At 49.3% G+C, this 18052-nt stretch overlaps 1 protein-coding gene across 1 annotated transcript in view; it reads right to left on the bottom strand.

The window, feature by feature from the left end:
* The window catches only part of LOC126507346 (translation initiation factor IF-2-like), a 68178-nt gene extending 50886 nt beyond the window's left edge, over positions 1-17292 (bottom strand). Inside the window, exons 1-3 of the mRNA XM_050151686.1 lie at positions 17256-17292; positions 16430-16650; positions 15811-16175 (exon numbers count right to left, since the gene is read on the bottom strand). Of these exons, the coding sequence (XP_050007643.1) occupies positions 15811-16175; positions 16430-16650; positions 17256-17292 (623 nt within the window). The remainder of the gene's footprint in view (positions 1-15810; positions 16176-16429; positions 16651-17255) is intronic.
* Positions 17293-18052: the final 760 nt, after the last annotated feature.

The following is an 18052-nucleotide window of genomic DNA, read 5'->3' as shown; positions in this document are numbered from 1 at the left end:
AGAGAAAGAGGAAGCACCCCGCCAAGGGCTGGAAATAACAGGGTTCCTTTCCATTTTCCCTTTCTACAGCCTTGGGCTTACACCCTGTGCTCCTCGCTATTCATTAATTCAACTCTCGTTAAATGCAAAGAGTTAGCCAGTAGACTGCAACCCTAAAACACAATGAATCCTATCTCAGGAGAATTATACATCAATAAAACTCCCCCAACTGCTCAAGTTTGCTAGGTGTAAGTGTACATGTCTAAAATCCCAGCCCTTGGGAGTCTGAGGCAGGAGGACTGGGAATTCAAGAGAGACTAGGCTACATAGTAAAACCTAGCCTCCAAATACGTGAAGGGAAGAAAAGCAAGGGAAGGGAGAAGAGGGTGAGGGGAAAAAGAAAGGGGGCTAGGGAGATGGTTCAGCGGTTAAGACCACTTCATGCAGAGGACCCAGGTTCATTCCTGGCCCCCACATAGTGGCTCACAGTCCCCTGTAACTCAAGTCCCAGGGATCAGTTTATGTGGCCTCCCTGGGCACCAGGCACACATGTAACACACAGATACACAGGCAGATTTTTCAAAGAAAGGAAGAAAGGGAGAGAGAGAGGAAGGAAAGAGGAAAAAGGGGAGGAGCAATTTGTGATCCTGAGGATATAGAGATGTAGTAAGATTTGCCAAGCTAGCACAGATCTTACATTCAAATCCCAGCATTACAGAGCTGAATTTTTTTGACAAAAAAAAAAGTGCATTTATCTTTAATGTACAGATTCCATTTGATTCTTCTCTCACTAAGCTTCCAATCAAAACTACCTACAAAAAGATCACACAGCCATGTGCATGCACACACACACGAACACGCATCCCTAAAGCAAATGCCCCCGGAATGAAGTAAACCACAGAGGGCAGAACCCAAATGATGTGGGAGTGTCATATATCAATCTGTTGATTTCATTGGTTAAGTTATAATAAACCAATTGCTTGGCCTCAGCTTAGAACATAGATGGGAGGAGTAAACAGAATAGAATTCTGGGCGGAAGAGGAAGTGAGGTCAGACTCTGCTCTGCTCCCGGAGAGACCCGACAGCTCTGCTGGAGCAGAGACACCAAGATGGACGGAGGTTAGAATCTTCCCGGTAAGAGCACCTTGGGGTGCTTACACACATCATTAGAAATGGGCTAGTCCAGGTGCGAGAATTAGCCTGTAAGGGCTAGAGTTCATGGGCCAAGCAGTTAAATGAATACAGTTTGTGTGTTGTTATTTCGGGTATGAGCTAGCCAAGCGGCTGGGGTGTTGGGGACGCAGCCCCGCCGCTTCATATTTCAACACCCAAAAGGTATGGGTTCAGCAACCTCAGGCTCCTGAACCAAGACTGGCTGGGCCTTCATCCACTGCCATGAGCATCCCTCAACCTTGGGTAGCCCAGAGAGCCTCTCGGATGCCTGCAAGGATGGTTACTGGCCTCCAGAGAGCTCCTTGCAGCACGCACTTTAAAATTCAGCATCACAAGGTTGGGCAAAACTAACCACACAACGAAGCCACTGGTGCCTGCTCCCCCACCCTGGCCAGCTCCAGCCCAGCAGCCTCCAGACTAGCAACTCCACGGTGGTTTTGGCAGTATTTCCACCAAGACCATTGCACTTGAAAACTTCCATGGCTCCTCTATCCAGTCCTCACTAACCCCAACTAGGGTGGAGCGGTCTTACAGCTTCAAATCTTTTCCCCCGGAGTTTCAAAAAGAAAATCTCTCTACCTGATCATTTTCTAAATCTAGGGACCTTGAACCTGGGGGTGGGGGGAGAAAAGTTTCTTTTCCTCCTGCTTTTCTATGTGGTTTGGTCAAATCAAACACTGCCAATAGAAAATGCTCCAGCAATTGATTAGGGGAGTGGGGGTGGGTGGCTGAATTTTCTAGGGATACCAGCTTGCAAGAACAATTTCTGAACCTCTGTCATCACAGGGCTGAGCTCAGCCAAACACTGGGACCGTGACTCAAGGTGGAGGTGGGGGCGGGGGAGCCAGGGATCCCATCAGGGGAAGATCAGATCAGCCGGTTCATTTATTTTGACAAATCTTTTCTTTTTAATCATCTATAATGAGGCTATAGTACATTGTGCCGTGTGTATGATATATTTTGGAAAGGTAATGAAGTCTGGGGAATAGGCAGCATAACTCAGCTCCCAGCTATTAAATCTCTGCTTAGAAGTAGGATAAAGTCAGAGATTTGTGTGTATGTGCAGGGGTGAAAAAATTATAAGGTTGGCACATTAGCAAGGGGCAAAAATTAGCCAGGTTCTACTACTCTATTGAGATTTAGAGCATCGGAGTACAGTGACTACATTTTCCTTAGAGATCTTTACAGCTATTTGGAATTATGAACCCATAATATGCAAATGCACGGGGCTAAGAAATACGCATTCTTGGCAGGGACTGAAGATGTTATAATGTGTGCTGTAAACGGCCCCGCGTATGTGTATAAAATCAGCACGCACATACTAACTGGTCGATTATCCCCTCTAAAACCGCACATAAATTCTCCTGACAGGAATTGGAATTTTGCACACATCCCAAGAATGAACAGACTCTCAATGTGCTGTGTGTGTGTGTGTGTGTGAAGGACGGAGCATGGGAACCAGCAGAAAGGGTCACTACACTAAGTAAGAGACCTTTCTCGCCCTGGAGCGTGACAACAAGGTTCAGGGCTATGTTTTCCTTCTGAGCATGATAATTATAGTATTAGTCATAGTCAATAATATTTTTTGAGTGCTGAGATTCAAGACAGACTGGGCTGGGAGCTTTCTACTTACAATCCCAAGAAGAGGAAGAGGGGAGGAGAGAGAGAGAATATGAATATATGTATATGTGTAACTATGTATACATGTGAGAGGGAATATGAATATTTTGTGTTAATATGTTTACATGTGAGAAAGAGGGAGAGAGAGAGAGAGAGAGAGAGAGAGAGAGAGAGAGAGAGAATGAGAATGAGAATGTGTGTTCTATTCAAATGTTTTACCACCCTGGCAAATGGCTATTTCCCAAAGGAGTGCAACAATTTTTTTATGGTGAAAATGTTAATTTGTTCACCAGGCAAGAAGGAGAACTCAGTTCACAGGTTACCAACGACAGGACAGAGGCCTCCTAGAAAGTCCTGTCCTTGTGTGGAGTGAGCCCTTCAGATCTGGAGCCAAAGTCTAGGTACTTGCCATTTGTGAGAGAAGAGTAGGGAGTGAGGAACTGCAGCCCAGAATCTGAGAAGAGGTAACAAATGCCCAAAATAGAAAGTCGCTGAGTCAGGTCTTCACAAATGCAGGGCTGGAAAATTGTAAGGAAGGAGAAGAAAAGCCTTTAGTTAAACAATGGCTTTTAATGACTTCTGCAAATAGGTGCTCTCTGCAAGGCGGCTGAGTCTGGAGCATCAGAACCGAAAGGCATGTGGAGTGCTGGCACAGCTAAGGAGGGAGAGCAGAGAAGAATCAGGTTTCTACACTGTACAGAGGAATATTGTCTTATCAGATGATTCACTTTACAACCTCTCTCCATCCCTATTCCCTGGCAAAACACACACACACACACACACAATAGATGATAGATAGATAGATAGATAGATAGATAGATAGATAGATAGATAGATAGATACATACATACATACATACATACATAGATAAATAAAGGTTAGAAACCATCAAAAATAACAGATAAGCATGCTTTCTTAAGTGGTTTGATTTATTATATATATTATATTTATATATGTATATTTATTTGTATATTATATATTTATATTGTGTGTGTTTATATCTAAGGACCTTGGTACACAAAAGCAAGCACATACTTTTCCCCAGTAGCTGGCAAGGGAAAAACCAAGGACTGCCCCTTCAGCATCTAGAATGTGAGCAAGATTTCTGAGTGCTTGACACTAGCTGAAATTAGAATTGGAACACACTTTGCAAAAGCATGCCCACATCACAGCTAAATCCCAAATACAAAGCATTTTCCTTATCCTCCATGGATATCCTGCAAAACTCAAGGCAAGAAGACTAAGGTGGGAGAGGGGGTATGGTTCCGTCATAAAGTGATTGCTATATAAGCATGAAAGTTGATTTGGACCTCACCTCCAGCACCCATACAAAAGCCAAGGGCAGCACCACACAGCTATAAGCCCTGGGCTAGCTGGGAGGGGACAGCCATCACCAGGGTTCGGTGGCCAGCTAGCCAGTTTTGCCCAGTTGGTAAGCCTTGGGTTTCTGGAGAGACCCTGTTTCAAAAAAAGTAAGGAGAGAGAGTGATAGAGGAAGACACACAACAGCATGCATGTATGTACGCATGCACCACACAGCCTGAGATGTAGACACCCAACAGCACACATACACGCAGACTGAGACGAAGGCATCCAACAGCACATGCATACGTGCACGCGCGCGCGCGCACACACACACACACACACACACACCCTAACATGAGCATGATCTCATTAGGTGAGATGCAGATATTCTACCTACTAATTTTCACTGAGATAGATTAACAAAGGTTAGAGACCATCAGAAAAGTAGCAGACCAGCATGTTTTCTTAAGTGGTTTGTTTTATTTGCAACAGTTCTAGGACAGAGAAACCTTGAGATTACAAAGACGGACATAAATCTAGTGGAGGGAGCGTATGCAAACTGGGACCTTGGGATGGGGTCCTTGAATCTCTACGCCACATCTAAATCCTGATCACTATGTGCAAGATTTACTATCCCTCAAATCCTTTGCTCCTGTCTGCTCTCTACCCCAACAGTACACACCGCCGGGTCCACGCCACCCAGCACGGCTCCCTTGAGAAAGCAATGCTTACCCTCTGTCACAGGCTTTGGCAGTGACAGCAAGTGATGGGATTTCACAGAGCGGAAACAGGATTTTCCCTCTGCAAATCATAAAACACATACATACTTCTGTGGTGTCTTAACTCCTGAATTTAGTAGCCTGATTTTCTTTGTGCTGGTAGCTCTATCTTTACCACAGGGCTTGATGTGATTGCAAAATTAATTTCTCAAAATACTATAGGAAAGAGATATTGGCTAGTGACCAAAATCATTCCAGGGCTAACAAGGTGGCTCAGTGAGTAAAAGTGCTTACCACACAATCCTGATGCCTGGGTTTGATCTCTGGAGCCGTGGGTGGAAGGAGAGAACTGACCCCTGAAAGCCGTCTCCTGGACTTTACATATAAACCGGTGATGATGATGGTGGTGGTGGTGGTGATTTTTAAAAATCATTCAGTGTGGTGCTGGACTGAAAAGTTTAGTTTTACTTCTTGATATCTAATGTTTTATTTCTTCCTAAGTTCCTTTAAGATTCAAATTCAAACCATGACACCTCTCAAACACAAAAGCATTCAATGATCCAGACAGGGGGTTCAACCAGGCAATACCTGAGTGTTGCAATGACTTCCACAGACTTGATTGCCCAGCTATTTCCTCATGCTTCCACACGCTTCTTCTGGAGGGACACATTATCACTGAGCCTGGCCCGTGTCATGTTGGTCCCACTACTACTCCCTTGCCCAAGGTTGTCTTCCAGCCCTGAACACTCAATTTTCAGTGTAATAGATAAAACACGGGCTGTGGAATTAGCTCTGTCACTCCCCTAATTGCTTCCTGCCAGGTACACCACCTCGAGCAAGCTAACCTAAACATCCCAAGTCTCAATTCTTCATTTGCTAAATGGGAATGATAATGTTGAGCTGAACGCCTTTGTGAGAATTAATGGGCATGTCACAACTAGGAAGAGCTCACAATGCAGCAGTTTCTCCATAACGTCATTTCTGTTCCTCCTCCAAGCTCCCTGCCAGGGGTCAAGACTGCCCGTCTGTGTTCAAACTGGTATAGTCTTTGCAAGCTACATTGTATCATGCAGTTACCCCCATAAGCATTGCGTACATCCTGTATGCGTCATCATCTTCCAAAGACATCTTTAGATCCTTGCACATAAAACTGTGTCTTAGATTTCCCCTGTGCCCTGAAGAACTAGGCCCAAGACTACAGATACCACAGGAGCCCAAATATACCTGGGTCCCACAGCGTCACAGCTTCCTTCTCTCAATACACAAAAAGCGGTGAAGATGATTCAAGAGCAGGAGCTCCCTCAGGACTGATCTGTAATCCTCTGGCAACTTCAGCTCACCCAATCAGAGTCTGTCCTCACAGTCTGGGCTGTTTCAGAGAGCAGGCTGTCCAGATTCATGCCAGTGCTAATGAATGCAGATCACCCTAAATTTAAGAGGAGAACAGCAAGTGTCTGACACACAGAGGCGAGCCCCAGACTCCAGGTCAGACAGGAAAGTGTGCTTCCTGCCTTAAAGCGAGGTTAGTTTCTCACTAAAGGTCACACTGGCCGCCTGGCTCTACCATTACTGCCCACTCTACGTGAAGGGATTGGCCAGAGTAACACTCTCGCTCTAGACTCTGAAACCAGTCCTGATTGCTTTAGATACAGAAGGGTTCCAAAGGCTCTCAAGGCAAAAGGGAAACAGACCAAGACACTGCCCTCTGGAGGACTGTGAGAGGCAGCTGAGGGGGACCTAGGGCAGATAGAAGGCCTGGTGTTTAGAGAACACTGGTGCTCACCAACACCCAGTTGCTCTTCATACCTCCCTGATGTCCCTCCCACCTCTCATCCATGGGACCAGAACACACCATGGGGCTTCGATTTTCCTTCACCAGGGCTGTAGCCAATGACACATTAAACAACTTTTCTCCAGCCTGCAGGCAGAATGCTCCAGTCTGTCACCACATAACATCAGAGTGTGAATGCTGTCTTGTAAGCCCTTTCCTCTCTTGTACCCTGCCTTTACCTCTCCTGCAACCAACTTACTAAGTCACATCTGACTACATCTGTTTTCCAGGAAGTCCAACCCAAAGTTCATTCTCTCTCTCTCTCTCTCTCTCTCTTTCTCTCTCTCTCTCTCTCTCTCTCTCTTCCCCACCTCCCTCCCATGCCCCACCTCCCTCTCCTAGCTTGAGAATTCAATGCCACCCTGGTCTATATAGTGAGTTCTAGACCAGACAAGCTAAAGAGTGAAAAAGCAATAAAATTTAAAATGTAATTTTAAAAGGTTATCTTGAAAACATATTGAATGAAAGTAGGAAATGGATACAATGGTCTGATCTGTTGGTTATTGGTTAAAAATATTAAAAGCCCACATTCGTGTGTGCCCCTCCTCATCTATGTTTTCTTGTGTATGCTAGCTGTCTTTAAACTGACGAAAACATGACTAGCCGCTGCCCTGGGTGAGGAGACTCACAGCTGTGAGAGAAAGACATTTCACTTCAAATACCCTTTTGTACCTTTTGAATTTTAAACCATGTAAGTGTTGACTTATTCAGAAAAAAAAATTAAATTAAAAATTCAAAGCAAACAATGTGGGGAAGTAATAAAAATGTAGTTTATGAAAACATAGGAGAGAAACCCTTATTTTACAAAAGGTTCAAAGCAGCCTAAGGAATTGCCTGTGAACCATGGAAGGGACAAGTCCTACAGGCCCAGGCTTTGGGGGAGGCCGAAGGCTCCAGCTCTGGCATCCAGTCCTCTGCTGCCTCCTGGGGTGGATTCCAGGAGTAATACAGTCCCTCTGAGCCTCAGTTTCCTCATTTGGTCCAGCTTGCTTGGGCCTCTTTTCTGTATGGAGGACGGGGTTTCCTCGGAGAATCACAAGTTAGATAATGGTAACATGTTTAAAAAGATGGGAGAGAGAGAGAGAGAGAGAGAGAGAGAGAGAGAGAGATCCCTCCTCCTTCTAGAAGGGCATGGTAAGGAGATAAAAAACCCCAAGTGCTCCTCCCCAGGGCACAGGAAAAGCAGTGGCTCTGACTTCAGAAGCCAAAAATACACAGGTCGCACCCTTCCCTCCAAGCTGCCTGCCCCATCCCTCCCTCTTCCACATCCTCTCTGGACAGGCCGGGTGCCCATTAATGACAGAGCTGAAAAAGTTCCCTTTTCTTGTGTCCTAATATTTCCTGCCAGGCCCCTCCCATCTTGCAATGGTCGCTGTTCACAGCCCTTTGGGATGACGAGGGACAGAAGGAAGCTTCAGAATTGTAGCACAATGAAAATGTCACTGTTTTAACATGGCAACGCCCTTGTCCATCCCCAAAGCACATTCAGTAACATTCTTAGAGAGCTGACCAGGCGTTTGAGCCTTGGGCCCCCAAAGTCACCACCGCTACCAACCTGCTCTCACAGCCCCCCTGCACCCTCTTCATGCTCTGCTGGCTTTCCACATCGTTCTATCAGAAGCTAAAGGATATTACAGCAGGAATGGCTCTTGGAAATGATCTGGCTTCATAGACAGAAGGGGAAACTGAGGCCTGTGAGAGTGGAACACCCACCTCAGGCACCCAGCACACACCCTCCACTGAGGCAAGATAAAAGGGAATTTCCTGTCCTTTGTCTCCTTTGTCATCTGCTTGCCTGGGACACCCTCCCTCCCTCCAGGGCTGGACGACTTTTCCTCACAGCACAGCCCCCAAATAGCCATGCCTCCCCAGGACTAGCCCTCCTAACCTGTGCCCCAGGCTTTCTTTGCTGTCTAGAAACTACTGCGCACTTAAGACAGATCTAGTGACCCATGTTAGAATGATATTATTTGGGCTATAATGAGCTAAATAAAATACATTACTAAAATTTATCTTACCCATTTTTTACTTTAAAAAATGTAGCTATCAGAAATTTTTAATGTATGTAGACGGTACATCATAAATTCCTATTAGTCTCTGCTGCTTTCTGACTTGACTGAAGGTCAACAAAACCGACCTGTTCCTGCCTGCAATTAAAGCCAAAAGTCTACACTGTGAAGAGCAGTGGGCGCCCATGCACACGAGGAAGCAGTGTGCCCCTAGCAGTGCTGAGGAGATTAAGCTCCTTGTTGGAATGAGTGTGTTTTTCCTCCACTCGAGGTGGAAAAGCAGAGAGGGGCAGTGGTACCACATGAGTGATGCTAACTCTGTCCATGTGTAGAGCCCCCAACAACCTCATTCTGGGACAGGTGACAGCTTGGGACAGGTGACAGGAGCAGAAGACAACAAAGTCTAGGATGCTTGAGAGTGTCTATATGTCTCATCTTCCCCCTCCTGCCTCAGGCTAGAAACAAATTTACAAAATGACTAAGGGATGGTGGCTTCCTGCATTGGTCCTTGGTTCTTTTGTTAGGCTATTTGCTCGCTCTCTCTCTCTCTCTCTCTCTCTCTCTCTCTCTCTCTCTCTCTCTCCCCCCTCCCTTTCTCAACCTTCTTCCTTCACCCTCCATTCCCCCTTCTGTGCATGCTCAAGTATGTGTGTGTGTATGTGTGTGTGTGTGCACGTGTGTGCATGCTCAAGTGTGTGTGTGCGTGTGCGCATGCATGCGTGCTCGTGCTCACATGTACATGTTAAACATCACTCTTTCCTGACCATCCTGTCAAGTTAGCACTGCCATGATACAGTGGTGGGGTTAAATAACAGCACGCAATCATGACTCCGGAAAGCAGCAAAGTCACGGATGTGCTGTCAGCTCCAAACGCTCTACTCCTCTCCTCCCCTAGCTTCTCAGCCTCCATCTCCTTTTCTGCTAAACTAGAGGTGAGGAGGGGCCTCACCATTCCAAGGACTCCCTTTCTGCTGGGACTGGGTTCTGGGCCCTGGCAAGCACCAAGCTGAAGAGTTGTTTGCCACCCTAAAGCTCTGTTCTGCACCCTTCTATGCCTCTCGCCTGGATCTCTCTGCTTATGGTCTCTAAAAAGTTGGGTCTTCCATGCTTTTACACAAGATTTCACTAAAACCTCTCTGACGCCCACTGCAGTGTGCATCAGGTTACTGTCTCAGAAGTCAGTCTCCCTGGATGGCTACTCTCTGCTCTTCCCCCAGCCTCCCTGCCAAACACACTCGGAGGAGACCTTGGCTTCCATGGACCTTGTGAGGGTCTCCCCTCCCACGGGGTTTTTCAAGGCAGGGTTTCTCTGTGTTACAGTCCTAACTGTCCTGGAACTAGCTCTTGTAGACCAGGCTCGCCTCAACCTTACAGACATCCGCCTGTCTCTGCCTCCCACATGCTGGGATTAAAGGCGTGCACCACCACCACCCGGTTTTTGTATTTTATTCATGCCAGCCATGTTTGCAAGCCATGAACCCACCAGTGAGGAAAAGAGTAGCCGCCAGCCCTGAAGGACCAGCGGACACCCCCAGGGAAGCCTTCAGACACTAATGGAACAACACAGGTTTCTATTTCTTAAATTCTTCCTGCCTCTCTTAGCTCTCGGTCATAGGTCATGGGCACTTAAAAAAATCTCTTCTAGAACAGACAAATAAAGTATGGTACGGTCCTGGAAAGGAAGCTACACATCCATGTTGAATACGTTTCCAAACATTCTGGAGTGTGTGTGCAGTACCACAGACTCCTTATCCTTAGCATGATGGTATGGAGGGGAACATGAAACGTCTCTCCAGTGTGCTGGGATGCTGAAAAATACAGCAGTTTTCTGTATACAGAAGCTAGAACTACCCAAGATCTTTTTAGAGTGTATGGGCCTCTTTCTCCTCCAGGGTCAGTGATTGACAGTGGGAATGTGAGTGTTAGGTTCCCAGAGGAAAAGCAACCTTTCTGGTTAAGGGAAGATGGAATGGATTTTTTTTTTTGATGGAGTGGATTTTTTAAGTTTGGGGAAGCCATGCATATGTGCATTTTATGCGTGCTCTTCTGTTTCTATACGCCTCTTTGTGGACATAGGAAAAGACTGTAGTGAAATGCAATGACCTTAGGGTGTTGCAGCGGCTTTGTTTTAATTTTTGCACTGTTGCACACTTTCCAGGTTTTCTATCGTGACGACTAGTGCTTCGATGATCAGAAAATAAGTAGCAGTGAATGAAACGCTAACCGTATCTTTAAGTTTCCTTCCGCGCCCGTCTGTAGAAGCACTGTGTCCGCGGGGTTTGGAAGTCAGTGGGCTGTGGGACACTAACGAAACCCCCTGCTCCTGTGGGGCTAAGTGTACCCCTTGGCCCTGGAGAGGAACCCTCCTTGTGTCCCTGCTGGCAGACAGCTGTCCACGGCTGTTCTGAAGAGGCTGCCAACTCCTCAATCTCCAAGGGTGGCATTATGCTCGCCTCTTATTCACCAGAGTGTGGGGGGGCGGGGGGGGGGAGTTAGCTCAACCCTGCCACCGAGAGGCTCCTCTACCCAAGCCAGCCTTGACAATGGCCCATGCTCCTTGAATTCCACATCCCCTCTTGCCATACATCAGAACACCTCTAACAAGCTTTATTTCTGTCTCTGGGCTGAAAGGACCCTGGCCACCTCCTCCATCACAACAGCTCTAACAGGCACAGTCAATCAACTGCTTACTCCAGCGTGCCAGCATAGCTCTGAATGCGGAGGAAACAATGACAGACATCTAAAAGTCCCTGGCCTCCTGGCACTAACACTGGTGGGGAAGTCAAGCAGCAAAGGACCAAAGTCCCACCCCAGTAGCACCGGTTACAGTAAAGAGTGCACTATGACACCACCTTTCAACTGTGACCCAAAAGATGATGCAAACCCCGCTGGAAGACGCACAGGGAAGACTAGCAAACCAGGACGGGAGCTCCTTCCAGAAACTGGGAGTGGGTGTGCAAAGCGCAGGGATTCGGGGAGGTCTAGGGACCAAGCTCCTGGTGACCACAGGCCCAACTTGCCTTCCTGCAGAGCCTTAGGGCATGCCTCCTGGGTGACGCTGGCTCGGCCATAGAAAATCAATGAAAGCTGCTTCTAGCATGCCTGGTGGTAGTGAGTGGTCAGTTAGCTTGGGCTCAAGACCCTCAAAAATGCTGGCCGGACAACCCGCCCCTCTTTCTCACCCACACTCTGCTGCTACATCCTTGCCCTCCCAAAGTGCCCTTCTCCGTCCCACACCGTCTGTAAAGAAGTCAATCTGATTTCTGTTCACCCATGCTCAGCCCATGGTCTTGGTTCAGCAAACTGTTGCAGCAGCCAACCTTGAGCATATAGAGAAGAACGAACCAAAAGCCCTGCCCTAGAAAACAGCAGCTCATGTGCCTGCCCCTGCAGCCCTATGCCACCAGCTCTCCTTTCTCTCCAGGGATTCTCCTGGGTCTTCCCACCTAAGTGAAGCCTGCTGTGAGCCCCTGACATGGCTCTTCCAGGCAGGTCAATTCAGACACAACAGAGTGGTTCTCCCACCTGTCCTGCTGCTGCCACCAGCCCAGGCAGAGAGTCTGGAATCTCCGGAATAGAGATGCAAGCAGCATCGTGGCAGGTGCTATTGATCAAGGACAAAAGAGGATTTGAGATGGTGTGGAGAATGAGTGGGAGGGAGGAACCATTAGGATGGGGGTGGGAGCAAGCGGAGGAGAGCAAGCCTGGGACCTCCTCCAGCACCACACAGAAAGGCCTCTGGAGCCCGAGAGGGCCCTGTCTAATCTGTCACTTTCCAATGTCCTGCAGAAAAATAGTTACTACCATTATTTTTAAAGGCCAGCTGCGCTTTCTTCAGCAGCTCAACCCTGGGAGGGTTCTGATGTAGCCTCCTATGCAGTGTTGGGGACAGCACCTAAGTTGCACATATTAACTCTAGGGAATCCTTGGAACTTAAGTCCCCAAAGGCAGTAAGACTCCGAGAAGCCCTGAGGGATCTTTTTCCCAGATAGGGGTCAATCTGACATGGTTGGGTGGCAGGCTTTTTTTTTTTCCCAGTGGGGCACAGTCACCCTGGAGAGAAGTCAGTATTGCAGATGGTTCCAGACCCTTGAGTCTCTTCTTCCAGGAGCGGAAGGGCGTTTATAAATAGACCGACTCCTTCAGTCCTGCACAGACAGAGATCCCACACCCCTGCCCCAGACTTAGCCAGCTGGCTCTTCAGTTCCCAAGTTCCCATAGCCTTCTACAGGAGGGAGGGCAAGAAGCGGACTTCAGAGGGGGTAGGGAAAGTGTCCTGGTCTCCAGTCAACTATGTAACTGTGGCATCCCCCTGTAACTTCAGTGCTGGGACGGACAATGGTCCAGAAGCCTTGCTCGAGAGCCTCTTGCAGGTGATCTCCTGGAAGCCCAAGCTGAACAGCAAGCTAATGCACTAGAAACCATTTCTGCTCCCTCTGCCCCGGTTTCTCCATTTATCTAGCTCTTGGGGATTCTGATGGGATTAGCATGCAATAGGAGTGGTAGACATTAGCAAAATATTCCAGATCTTGTTTTTTTGTTTGTTTTTATTTTTTTCTACAGTGTCTCAAACATGGGGATGGGGACTTTGATCCTTGCCTATGTAAGAGACCTGAGAAATTACATACTGTGTTGGCCTGGAGTTCTTCATACTTCATATCCTTGAGGGCAATAAAACTTAGAGAATGTTCCCCCTTTGAGTAATTTCTGACTAATACAGATTGACACAGACCACACCCAGTCTCATTTTGACTTAATAAGGCTCTGCCTGACCATGGACAACATTACAGACTGAAGGCTAAGTCTTGCTCTAGAATATCTTGGTTTGAAGAAGACAAAATTCTCTTGGTCATTATCACTCTACACTCCCCACCCCCCACATACCACATCCACTGGGAAGGGAAAAGTGGCTCAAATATAAGCGGCCAACTCGAATCTCTTTTTAATTAAGACACTTGTTTACTCAATAAAATACAGAGTAAAAAAACATTTACTGAGAACCCATTCATTGATGCTTAATAGCTATGTCAAATACTCATAACAACATTCATTCCAACACCCCCAGATAATTGCTCATCTCTCTCATTTGGTATCCACAACAGCACTGAATTTGTGCCCAAGTGTAATTGATCAAAAATTGGGCTCCTTTTCAAAAATATCTGTAAAACCTAATTACCAGGAAAACAGTTCTGGCATCCTACAGAAAGTGGGTGCTTTAGCATGACAAGCTGTACACTCATCTTGGCTAATCAAGCCACATTATGTTGCCCAAGGAATCTGGGAGATTTGGGGCAATGAGGGTGCAGGAAAAGTTGGGACCATGTCACACTGGACTTTTCAGGGACAGTCCTGATTTAGTTAGGTCAAGGATGGGGGTGGGGAGCAGGAAACCGAATATCTTTGCTGGAAAACATGAATTTAGAAAGTACCAGATAATAAGCCCATAATAGGCTCAGGGTCTAGGGGTGGCGTTTCTGTGACAAGTCCACAAGACCTTGCCCCAGGGCATTCTGTCCAAGCTGGCCTGGGCTGCTGCTGTCATTACTAGTTTCTTTGCTCCTTTACCACTATGGTAAGTCACTCCTTTCCTCGGTCTTGGGATTGCTCATTATAGAATGAGTTCTCTTGATGCCTGGAGTCTGTTCCCCCAAATCTCGTAGCCTCCTTTAAAGAACCCCCTTCTCTGCTCGTGTGCTTCATGGGTGTAGCAGTAGAACAGCGACTGTGAACAGGACCAAGGAGAATGAAGAGCTGAGTGTTTCCAACTCTCGAAGGGTTTGTACCTACTTGCAACACCCAGGTATCAGACCCTCTCTGGGAATAATGATTTCTTTCAGCCTAAGCCTGACCTACCCTGGTGGTTCTACCTGGCTGCCCTGGATAGCCAACCTGGCCAATAAGGAACTGAGCCAAGCCACAGAAGCTCAGACTTTTTCTTTCACCGTTGGACACAGCACATCCTCTTTTAAGGCTTTTTCTCAACCCAGTTCCATTCCCCTACCCCGCGCGCGCGCAACCCCCCTCGTATCAGAAGCCCCAGAAACCCCAGCCCTAGCTAGGCAGCACGGACCTCAACTGTTTCTGCCCTGAGTCTGGGCTCAGGCTTGACTTAATGCTTGTCTCTACAGTTAGGCAGATTTAAAGGGTAAGGGGACCTGCCGGCTCCTTCAGGGCTGCCCCTGGCCTTCCTCCTGATGAAATCAGGACAACGGCGCGAATAACAAAGCCTCACAGCGGACAGAGACAATTCGCTGCCAACCCAGCAAGAGACGCGCACACCGTGAGCACAGACGCGCACGCGGTTTTGGCGTTTGTCGCTAAGAAGAGATCTCCACCGCGTGTGTCGCTAGGAAGAGATCTCCAGACGCCCAGTGAGGGTGACAGGTTCCCGGGCAGGCTATGTTTCTCTTTATCGAGACCTAGAGGAATCATGAGTCTGTGTTCATTTACCTCAACTTCCTCCGTGTGCCCACAGCTGAGATGCTCAACTGAGTGGCATCTGGGTCCCAGCAAGCCAGGCAACCCTTGGGCCTCATTGAGAAGTATGGGATTCCCTCCACTTTTGACAACCCTTTTCTAATATTCAAAAAAGACCGTGCGAGGTGCGGATGCCAAAGTATCAGAAAACTGTCACTCCCCAAAATGTTCTCCAGCCTTCCCGGCAGAAGTAAAGCAAAACTTTGGGCAGGAACCACCTGTGGCTGTCGAGAGGCCCGCCCCGACCCTCCCGGGCCCGGAGGCGCCGCGGAGCCCGGGACCGCACACGCCGGCAGAAGTTCCCTCCGAGCCCCGCGCGCCACTTCGCTCCAGGCCGCGGTGCCAGCCAGGAGGCGCGGCGCCCGCTCGCTGGCTCACTCTCCGCTGGCTCTCCCCTCCCTCCTCCTCTCCCTCTTTGCCTCCGCCCGCCTCCTTCGGTTGCATGGCTGCCGCACGCACGGAGCCCCTGAATAGCCACCGCAGCCCCCCGCCTCCTGCCCAGCGATGGAGCGCGCCCCTGTCCCCGCCGGCGCCCCGGGACGCGCGGACCTCCCGCCTCCTAGCAACGGCCCCACCATCGCTTCGGGGCCGCCGGGGATGCACAGCCACCCTGTGGGAGCCCCGCGACCTCCCGACCCGCCTAGGCAGCCGAGGTGCGGAAGCAGACCCCTGACAGCCCGCGCGCGAAGCTGCTCACCTCAGCGCGCCGCCGACCCCACGCGCCTCCCTCACTTGGCTCCCGGCCGCAGCGCTTCCGTCCTCCTTCGCCACCGTTGTCCGTCCGTCCCTGCGCTCCCGAGCCGCGCGGGCCGCGCCGCTGTCAGAGTCTCGTGGCGGGGCTGCTCCAGCGGGTGTGCAGCCGAGCGGCGGGCGCGCGGGCAGCTCCTCCCTCCCGGGGCCGCGCCTCCGCCCTCCGCACGCCCCGCCTCCCGCACCGCGGCTGGCAGCCCCGCGCCCCGAGCCCAGCGCCCGCGCCCACGGCTCGGGGGGCCGCGGGGCTAAAGGGCCCGGATGTGTGCGGTCGCCTCTCTCTGGCTCGCTCACGCCCGCCCCCTCCCCGCCCTGCCACACATGCACTTGCTGCGGCCCGGCCTCCTCCCGGCTTCGCTAATTTCTATTTTGACAGTCGCTGGCGAGTGGGCGGCGCTGCCGAGGACGCCCAGGACCCGCGCGGGCATCGAGCCGGAGTCAGGTTCCTGCGCAGGGGCGGCGCAGGGAACCCGGCAGAGCCACCCAGTGCTGGGGGCTCCGCGTCTTTATTCTTTCTTTTCTTTTTCCTCTTTACCTCCTCCAGGATTTAAAGGGACAGCCCCGACCGAAGCGACGGGCCAGGCGGCCGCGGTTTCTCCGGTCTCCAGACGCCCTCTGCGGCCTGTCTGGACCCGCTCACACCGGTGCGCTAGCTCGGAACTGCAAGTTTTTAGGCGCACACCAGACTCGGGGCAGTTGGACTGCAGAGCTTGACTCAGATTTTCGGTGCACGATTTTTGCAGAGTCCGGTTAGGATAGAAAATTAAATTACTCGACCGCTGCTTTCCTACCCAAAAGCAGGGAACAAAAAGGGGTGAGAAGTTTCTCTATTGCTCCAGAAATTTCAACGAGCGCCCCAAGATGCCTCGCAGATATCAGCGAATGTAGGCTTGCAGCAACCTAGACCGCCCAGATGCCTGGGAGCAAGCCCACTTTGCAGGACGCTCGGGTCGTGCCCCCAAAACCTGCTGGGGGTGATACATACCAGTAACTCCCCAGAACTGAAGGGGGCTTTCAACCAAGGGGAGGGTCCAGAGAGTACTTGGCTCCTCCCCCTTCTGCTAGGTTCCAAGCATTTCCAAACGCAGGAGGGGAAAGACCCAGGAGGTACCGCTCTTGCAGTCTAAGGCTAGGTGATGCTGGGGCAGAGGTTCTCGACCCCAGCCGACTGAAACACTCGGATCAGCTTTGCTCCCTAACTTTGTGCAACCCAGATACGATCCCTTGCCCCCCTCATCTAACGCTGTATTGCCTAGTCATCAGCTGGTCATTTCTGGGGGACTCTTTCCTCAGGCTCAAGGAAGTTTACTTGCCTCAAAGTCCTGAGCTGCGAGGGACGCCCAACAGTGGCTCAAGGAAGAATCCCCACTACCTTGCCGCAAATCTGACTACCCATCAAGAGAAGACAGTAGCGCTGGGACTCCGTCATGGTCTTCTAGTGCTGCAAACCCTCGGTGATATCCTTTAGGGATTTCCTATAGTTTTGCTTGCTGGTTCTTCTTAGCCATCGAGGTGTTCTTATTCATTTTATTAATTCACATACTAAACGTATATTGTGAGAATATATATATAGCAAGGGAAAGAACACCTGAAATAGGATGTGACTGGAGAAAGCCAAGGACAAACCATGAGAGGTAGCATCTAGAACACTGGGTTGGGTACATTAGTCACATGACACTAATGAGCCAATGAGGCGTGGCTCTTCCTTCTCAGTTATCCAATTCAAGTTCAGACAGCCATATCCAAATCAACCAAAGACTCAGGGAAGTCCAGAGAAATCTACTGGAGAAATGAAGAGATTCTCTAGGCTTGGGAGGTCGGTTTCCAAGTTAATGGATCTTCCAGTGTGGCAAAAATAATTTAACCCTTGCTTTAAGTAGCCCTGGGAACCACTGCCCTCCCGACATAAGTTCTGTGTCTCCTTGCTAAACTACGCTGTATGCATGGCTTACTTTCATTTAAAGGGTCTTCAGCAATGGGAAATATTGCTGAGCCAGCTAGATTTTTTTTTTCTGAGCCATAAATCTGACTGTACCCCTGCCAAGTGTGGGGATGCCCTCAGGAACTACCTGGAAGATCAGCCCCAAAATGGCAAGAATGCTGCTCTGGGAAATAGGGTGGCTGCAGCCAGGGGAAAGGTGTCCATCCTATTTAGAAAAAGTAAATGGTTCTCCCTTCTGTGGTGCAGA

This window comes from Alexandromys fortis, unplaced genomic scaffold (assembly GCF_014885135.2).
Source record: "Alexandromys fortis isolate MF-2015 unplaced genomic scaffold, M_Fortis_MF-2015_v1.1 scaffold_71, whole genome shotgun sequence".
Taxonomy (NCBI): Eukaryota; Metazoa; Chordata; class Mammalia; order Rodentia; family Cricetidae; genus Alexandromys; species Alexandromys fortis.
This window is presented reverse-complemented; position numbering and strand designations above follow the sequence as displayed.